Here is an 8,739-nt window from a genome sequence, read left to right as displayed (position 1 = left end):
AACGGTTGTCTAGGAGTGGTTGATGTACTCCGCAAATGGGAGAGAACAATTGGGCTTTTCAGGGAACCAGTCGGACAAGTTCTTGATGATCTCTCGGGCAGCTGCACCTTGGGATTGCTGTCTCCTGCTCTTCATTCTTATTCTATTTGGATATACTTCTTGCGATTTATTCCAAGGATTCTGTCCCATACCTGTGCACAGGTGCAGGCTCAGGCTCAGGCGCGGACGCAAGTTGATTACCAAATCAAACAAATCCATGCCCTCAGAAACAGAGTTGGAAAATTATTCGTTCAGGTAAAGGATTTCCAATTTGGCTTCCTTATCAGTGCTGGTGTTGTTCAGGAAGATATTCAGAACTTCTTCACTCATGTTGGAATTACGGCCCTAAGGATAGCAATTCAGGCTTTAATTTATTTGGTTAGAATGGGATCAATAACTGCAGTAACTAATAATCTTATGGATCTGAAACATGATATTGATCCCACTACTCCAGCGTTCTTAGACTTGAATCTCGCATTCTTGAGAGCTGTCAAAAATTCCATGCCTGACCGTGCAATGTACTCGACCATGTTCTTTATCCATTATCTCTTAGGTGACAGCAAGTTATATGGTCTCAAGTCCCTGGTAAACTTTGTTGTTCAGATTAGACAAAAGCATACATATCACATATTTCTTCACATTTTGCTAGTGCTCGGTAAGAAGTACACAATTCTTAAGTATAATCACAGTTATTCTGATTTGAAACAAGCAAATAATATGAGGTCCCACTATTTATGTGGCTGTGAAACCTTGGAATTATGGGCCATTTGCATTCGCAATTGCAATATAGAGTCTTAATATGCAGTAATTTTTGTCATTTGCCTGGTTGGAAAAGTAAAATAACATTGAGTAGTGCAGACTATGTCTATTCTTTCTACTTTCATTGTTCTTGCAAATGCAGGAACTGCTATCAACTAGGTTATTAAAATGTGACGATAAGCCAAAATCTCCTGTCTACATTTTAAACCATTCCCCGGAAAAGAAGCATTCGTTGCAGAGGACGTTTTTGGACTTTTCATCACATTCTTAGATACATTGCCTAACAAGTGTTGCATTTCGAACACAATGAGCAAATGCAGTAACAAGCGTGTCCGGAAAATTTAACATGATCAAAGTAAAAGAGATTTACCACAACATAAAACCAACATGTGGGCTACTTCTGAAAATCTCCTATATGTATTTGATTGGAATTATTCTCGGACAAATATAAACGACTAATTTGCATGTGAAGAATAATGTACAAATACTGCTGCTATCCAGGAAAGCTTACAAAAAAGTGAATGTGCTTAAAAACCTGGAGCGGTATTAGATATGAAAGAAGATATTATATAAACCAGACCAGCATGAGCAAAGGTGTCCCAAATGCTAGGAGTCCTTCCATCTTCAAATACAGCACCCTCAACCTGAGATCATTAGCATAATCACAATCACAAATCACAATGCAAGCAGCCTAATCAACCCAAAATCAAAAGAGACTATGAAAGTCAATTGGCCTGGCCGCTGTTGAGGAGAGTTTTCAGCATAGGCAGCCAATTAGAATATTGGCAGTAACAAGAATATGACACAGATTTCGACATTGGCTTTCAGATGAAGTAACATAAACGTCGTACCAATGTGGCGAAGCCAAGGGCAGACCTGATAGGCAGAAGAGCCGGCACCGACAACGAAGTCAGCTGGGAAGTCGGCCCGAGTAAAATTCTCAACAGCCCAGAAAATGTGACCCCAGAAAAACCAGAGCAAGAATTATAGTACCAGAAGAAGAGCAGAAGCGCAGCGGACGCAGCTGCAGCAGCATCATTAGTTATCCGGTTGCAGCAGTACTACTGCTGCCTCCGCTTTCTTCTTCAAACTTCGATCCGTTGGTTTCTTTTATCGTATTATACTATAAATGCGTGGCCGAATGGTTTCGGATAAAGTGAGTATACGAAGCATTGATCGTCTACATATCGACACTATCACTCACTATCACCGTTGAAGGATTAATTTGACTCAATGAACCGTTAGTGTCGGATGATGCCAAGAGTTAAAAAAGGACTTCATTTATGTGTTGAGTGGCAAATTTTATGAAACTCCATGCCATTTTATTGATTCGGAGAGAACAATTTGTTTCTTGGATTCGGACCGCAATTGATCCTCAAAAATATAATACTATGTGTGTTACCCTTCTTTTTTATTATTATTATTATTAATGGGCTTGACTATGGAGTGCCTAGTGGAACTCCTTAACAAGAAATATCTTGTGTTAATTTTTTCATTTGAAAAAATATATAAATACAAGAATATAAAAATATGAATATATATATATATATATGTGTGTGTGTGTACATAATAAATTAAATATAATTTAAGTGTGCTAACATATCCAGTAGGTATCACAATATGTAAATAAACCCCTTGCTTGGATTACAAAGAAAAAGCTCACTTTAATCACCATTCTTATCGCACAAATGGTAATTGAAACTTGAAGAGAAATTCTTTCCTACAAGAATTAGTTTAAAACAATCAAATGTGAGAAGTATTTTTATTGGTCTAGTTAAATCATGTAGAAAAATAAGAAAGGATATAAACAGTAATAAATTTGTATTAGAAAATAAACAATAAGTTTTTGGGAAAAAAAAAAAGGGGTTTACTGTCAACATGGTATTTATATAAAGACATTGATTAATTTAAAGGTTATTTATGTATTAGGAACCAAGGAAGTTCGTTTATATATACATCGCGGATTCGCAGCCCCTCGAAATCGCTCTTAAAGCAAATCGAAAGAATTAGGGTTTTTTTCCTCTTCAGATGGATCCGGGAAAGTTACTTTCCTCCGACGAAGAACTTGGAGTTTATCAACCAGCGGCGGAGGATCGAGGAATCGACGGAGAAGAAGTAGCGGACAAGGACGCCGACCAAGGAAAGTCATCCTCTTCCAGCGAAATGTCATCCCTAAACCGGGATGGACTTCAGTTTGACGACCTCGACACCAATTACGAGTCCGGAGAGGATTACGAGTACGTGCGCGGCGCCGAGTCCGACGAGGCCGATTCTGACGGGTCCGAATCCGAGCCCGACGGGTCAGGGTCCGAGTCCGAGTCCGAGTCCGACTGGTCCGAACACCACGCTTTCCTGTTCGACCCTTTTTTGGATGAATGGTCTATAAAAAATGAGGAAGAATTGGAGAAATATTATGATGTGGTATTTAATTTGGAGAAGACAAGAGGCCGTTTTTTTAACTGTCTTGAAGACTTGAAGACTGATGGCTTTTTCTACAGATATGTTAAGAACAGGGTGAATACTGCTATTATTCACTATAACAAGAAAAATCAAACTGGCTTTAGAGCAGGCAAGATTTTGAATTGCGTTCTCAATGCAGCTGGGGGTGCCAAGCTTTATTTGACCTTTGTGGCCAAGGATTTCAATACTGGTGATGTGCGGGAATTCCAAGCGTGTGTGTGTCAATCTGCTGCTGGGGGTGATAGGAGAGTCAACCTTTGCAGGCTTAAAATTCCTAAGGAACCATGCGAGGGTGATGGCAAATGCATTTGAAGGAGGAGGAATTTCATGATTGACTTGGGAATTGAGTGGATGCCACTGTGTGTGGAGATTTGAATCTTTGCTGAAATCACTTGGGAATATTGTCTTAGATGCTGAAATTACTTTGTTGCTGGCTGCTGATTTGGTTTTTGTTGGTGTGGTCGTTGACTCAAAACACTTTGTTGATGATTTGGTCTTTTTGTTTTATGTCTGCGTTTGAGTTTGTTGGGATGGTCGTCTACCATGTGGTTGCTGAGTTTTATTTGTATTAAAAAAAAAAAAAAAAGGTTATTTATGTATTATTTTTTTCAGTTCAACAAACCAAACTGAAAATACTTCACCCCCTTTCAAGGAATGCATTTAACGTACGTGAAAATTCAATGCATGAAGTTAGCTAAATATGAAGTGTCAGCCCACAACCCATGATGAAGGGGGGGCACTGCGATGGTGCAACACCTCATTAACACATACTTCTGGTAAATTATTTTTTCAATTTTTATGATGGAGATGTAGTAATATATATAATTTTCTTTTGTTTGTATGCAGATGTAATATTGAATACGAGTTCATATGCAAAGTTACATAGCGTTATCAAGGCAACACCCTTTTTCTTAATTTTATTTTTTTAAGAAGTTTTGAATTTCTTACTTACAATTCAATCCGAACACGTTTTCTATCCCGTTAATTTTAAAATATGAACAGTATGACCTTTTTCCAAGAATGAGTGGTTTTTTTTTTTTTTTTTGGATACAAAGAAGGGGCTAAAAGCTATCTAAGGGCTACTGGTGAAAACAGTTAATCGAGACGAATCGAGCTCGAACACCTGCTGATCAAACTCGACTCAAACATCTATTGAGTGAGCACTCGACTCAAACATTTATCAAGCTAAATCTAACTCGCTCGATTAGTAATTCGAATTTCAAAAGCCGTTCGAAATCGACTAGTCAAACTCGACTACAAGCTCGAACTCGAGTTTGAAAATCGAGCCAAGTTTAACGAGTTTAGCGAGCTATTGAAAAGGGAAGAGGAAAGAAAAATTAGGACAGCAATGAAGTGACACTAATGCCCTTGTATTTGGAGCCTATCGAATAATTCTCGAACCTAGATCGACTCCCCTCGATTCATAAACGAGTACATATAAAACTTAAACTCGACTTGTTTACGGAGAAATAAAAGCCAAGTCGAGCGCTTAACGAGCCAAATCAAGCTCGACTCGTGAATTAGCATGTTCGATTAACAGCTCTTAAGTGATGGTGCATCCATTGGACCCTGGAGTGCTCGGTGTTGAACTGCTTCTTTGGCTAGCCAGTCTGAGCATCTACTTCCCTCTCTCCAGATGTGCTGCAGACTGCTTGACCATTATGTGCTTCTCGCTTCTCTGATTTGCTTGATCGTGTTGTCGTGGGAACAGCCTCTTCCATTAGTTCCAATCCTGCTTCAGAGTCCGATTCGAGATTTCTTGAATCCTCTTGTTTGCTTTCGCCACCCCTTTCGAATGGATGGCAGTAGTTTTTTTTTTTTTTCTTCACACTTGAATCTTTTGTTTATAATTTGTACTTTGTAAAAAGAAAAAGGAAAAGAAATAAGAATGGAGCAACAATGGCCACCCGCATCGATCTTTAGGCCCTTTGGGCTCCTTTTTTAGGCATTCTATCAAATTACATGGAAAGAATCGTCAGAATGCACGTTAGCGTGTTTGCCTTCACTATTCCCAATCGGCAATTACCATAATAGCCAAACCTCTCTCTCGAGTCTTGACTAATACTAATTAGGGTGCAAGTACTAAATAGCCGTACTCGAGGAAACCCTGATATTTCATGCCACAGTATGATAAAATTGACAGTTCAGTGAAACAAGCATCGACAATACATTGCCTATTTACATAGACCACAGGACCAAAAAACAAACCAATTACCCACTTGATCTGCTACTATAGCTCAAAGCAAACAAGATTATTCAAGCAATCAGTTGGGCATCAGAACCCCACTCTTCAAAGCAAATAACTTACGGGCTGTAATTCAGAAAACGATGCATGGGTTGGCTCAGCTTTTATAACTCTTACAGGCCAATAGAGAAGGCACGATCCCATTGGCACCACGTCTTTCCGTCCAAGTACTCAAAATTCTCAAATCCAATTATCAACACATCTACTCTATTGGAATTGTAACTGTCTTTTTAGGTCTTCCTCTAACTGAATCATTCTGAGCACCAGGTCTCAAACTAGCATCTCTACCGAGCTGCTGCCAAGTTGGTTGACCCCAGCCACTCCAGGAGGTAAGCCGGCTGCCACCAATACCTGCATGATTCGAGCATGCACAGCAAGAAAAAAACAATCATCACACGGTGTTACAAATCTTTCACCCAGACATAGTGATGCATCTATAGTTTTCTCCTTTTTAACTGATTATATGCAGCAAAGAGACATGGGAATAGTCATTGCCCTGAACAGGTCAAATAATGTGCACCACTCACCAGGCTTTGAATGAAAGTCCAATGGCATATCCCATCCTGGTAAATGCATATCAGCACTACCTCTCCAACTTTGATCGAAACCCGCTAATTCATCTGAGAGAGATTGGAAGCGTACAGATCCTCAACCAACAAGCATGATGAAGTATAGACATGAAGAGCAAACATATATGGGAAAACAAACCTTCATCTAAATTATGCAAAGTTTGCATTGTGTCCACCTTACCATCCGCATTAAGCTGCCTTGTCACTGAGTGACCCTAAAAAAGTGTGACAAAACACTTCAATTTCCATACTAAGTCACAGATTGAAATTTGTACAGTTTATAAGAAATATGAACTATGAAATCAACCTAGAAGCAGAGAACTATTAACCTGCCATTTTCATATTTGTAAGCATCATATACGTATCTACTAGTCGAGAACAACAGGAGGCATCTGACTAACTTAAAAGTAATGAAATCGCAAAAACAAAAGCAGGTCAAAATAGTAAAAACAACACTTAAAGACTCATCCTGTACCATGAAAGAAGCTATAGTGCTATTCAATTACTTTTCCTTAGAGTCATAAGCAAGCCACTTGATGTAGCCAGTAAGCATCAACAAATATAAAAAATGCTCAAAAGATATGATCTGTATGTGACATGGATTGTCGTCATAGTCTTCATGATCAAAATTCCAGAACTATTGCTTCTTTATTACCTATAACCCTATTATTTAAGTGGCTCTCTGACAAGTAATACAATAAGTAATCCACGAGACCAAATACTTATCTTCCTTCAAGAACTGCAAGACTATCAGTTGGAACATCAAAATAACATTACCTTGTCAATGATCCCTTTAGAGATACGATGGGTTGCTTGACCAGTAGTACTATCAGCTTCTTTTCTGTCTTCCAACACCACCTGATTGCCAAATGAACCCTTAATATGAGATCTTCTACGGAACCCATAACAAATCTCGACTGCCAAAATTCTGATGAAGAAAAAGTGTAGAAATGAGAAGGCAGAGGGCAGTTTACTTACTCCATCATTTCCTGTTCTTCGGGTTGCTGAAGCAGTGTAGTAAGCCCCATTTATGCCTCCATAAGTGACTTTCTGGAAGCTGACACTTCCTTTTTGGGGTCGCTCTCCTCCCACCTTATTATGATCAGACCTATAGACTAGTTCTTTACTCTTGCTCTTAGTTTTGCTCTTATGATGATCTGCAAGACCTCCACAGTAAGCACAGTAATCATAGCAACAAATCGAAATGATTACAGACTAATAATATCCGTTAAACTAATTCAGAATCCTTGGGTGAGGGGCTTTAACTTTACCATCAATTTGGCCCTCAGGGTGCTCAACAAATGGATTTTGATTAGCGGATGCAGTCTCTGGATCCTCCTCTCCTCCAGATATATTATCATCCTCAATATCTAGCTCCTCAATAATCGGTGCCTTCAACCTGTTGCTGTGCACTGGATCACCAGGAGAAGCAGCCGAAAAAGACATTTTGGACCCAAATAAGCCACCAAAAGGGCGAGTAAAGAAGGGGTCATCAAAAGGGTCTCTCCCTCCAAATATACCCGACATTACGCTCCTGAACGATCGAAAAACGAAAAAAAAAAGATCAATTAAGCTCCCCAAAATGAAGAAATCATCAGAACTTCTGATTTCCACACCTCAGTTTCTTCCAACTAAATGGACAGAAATTATGACTTGAGACATACATACAGTTATTATCCAAGGAACTGCAAGATATTGAAGATGACCGTGTACATATAAATCGAGAGACATGAATAACAGTTCACAAATAACACGATACCATGCATTCACGAATAAACCGGAAAGAGAGAGAGAGAAGAAGAAGAAGAAGAAGAAGAACTGAACCAATAGCTATTAAAAGAAAGTTCAATCACACGATCATTGCCATAACTATGTCCAAAACGAAGCAGAAAGCTTATAAAAATAAATGAAGAAGAAGAAGAGCTAAAATTAAATAAAAATAAGCAAAGAGAATTTCATTCACCTTCAGGCGATTTGTATACAATTGAGATGAATCGAAAGAGAGAGAGGGAGGGAGGAGACTAGAATTCAGAACCTCGTTCCAACTAAGGCATATATATATATAGGGTAGTGGTGCGAGCTCGGCTATCGGGACCAAACAGGAGATGACACGTGTTTTGCTGTTGATTCCCGATCGTTCTCCTTGCTTCTCTTGAATTTTTTTTTTTTTTTTTTGGGGTCACTCAACTGGTTTGAGAATTTTGCCACTTAAGTACTCTACTGGAGTATTTGCGTTTTTCAGCCTCCAAAATAAAAGTGAAAAATTAAGAATGTTTTCTTCTGGTCTGTCGAACGTTCCTTCAATGCATGGAATTTCTCAATCCTCTCACACTCCCAATTTGGATTGCAGCTCTTGGGGAAAAGTTTTATCGAGTGTTCTTCGGAAAACTTTTTAATATATATATTTTTTATTTCACATGTATGGCATCTAAAAATAACAAATTTAGTGTATTTGGATTGATGAATTATTTCAAATAATATTTTGATTACATCATATACACATTTCTCAATCTACCTATTTATCTTTGTAATTATTTTTTTATTTCACATACATCACATCACAAAAAAAGTGTTACAGTAATTATTTCAAATAACACTATATCCAAACACACTCAATGTTACTGAATTTTTTTTCCTTTATAAAACCGGTCAAAACAATAAACGCAT

At 38.4% G+C, this 8,739-nt stretch overlaps 1 protein-coding gene across 1 annotated transcript; it reads right to left on the bottom strand.

The window, feature by feature from the left end:
• Nucleotides 1-5,317: 5,317 nt before the first annotated feature.
• On the bottom strand, nucleotides 5,318-8,092 carry LOC113763407. Its single transcript, XM_027307210.1, has 7 exons — nucleotides 8,036-8,092; nucleotides 7,344-7,606; nucleotides 7,051-7,229; nucleotides 6,850-6,930; nucleotides 6,212-6,287; nucleotides 6,031-6,123; nucleotides 5,318-5,854 (listed from the first exon to the last, which is right to left on the bottom strand). Exons 2-7 carry the CDS (start codon nucleotides 7,597-7,599, stop codon nucleotides 5,706-5,708), a joined length of 834 nt encoding a protein of 277 aa, XP_027163011.1. The 5' UTR covers nucleotides 7,600-7,606; nucleotides 8,036-8,092; the 3' UTR covers nucleotides 5,318-5,705.
• Between the last annotated feature and the right edge of the window lie 647 nt (nucleotides 8,093-8,739).

Source organism: Coffea eugenioides, chromosome 2, assembly GCF_003713205.1.
Source record: "Coffea eugenioides isolate CCC68of chromosome 2, Ceug_1.0, whole genome shotgun sequence".
NCBI lineage: Eukaryota > Viridiplantae > Streptophyta > Magnoliopsida > Gentianales > Rubiaceae > Coffea > Coffea eugenioides.
Note: the sequence above shows the minus strand (reverse complement) of the source record. Positions and strands in the feature narration are given on the sequence as shown.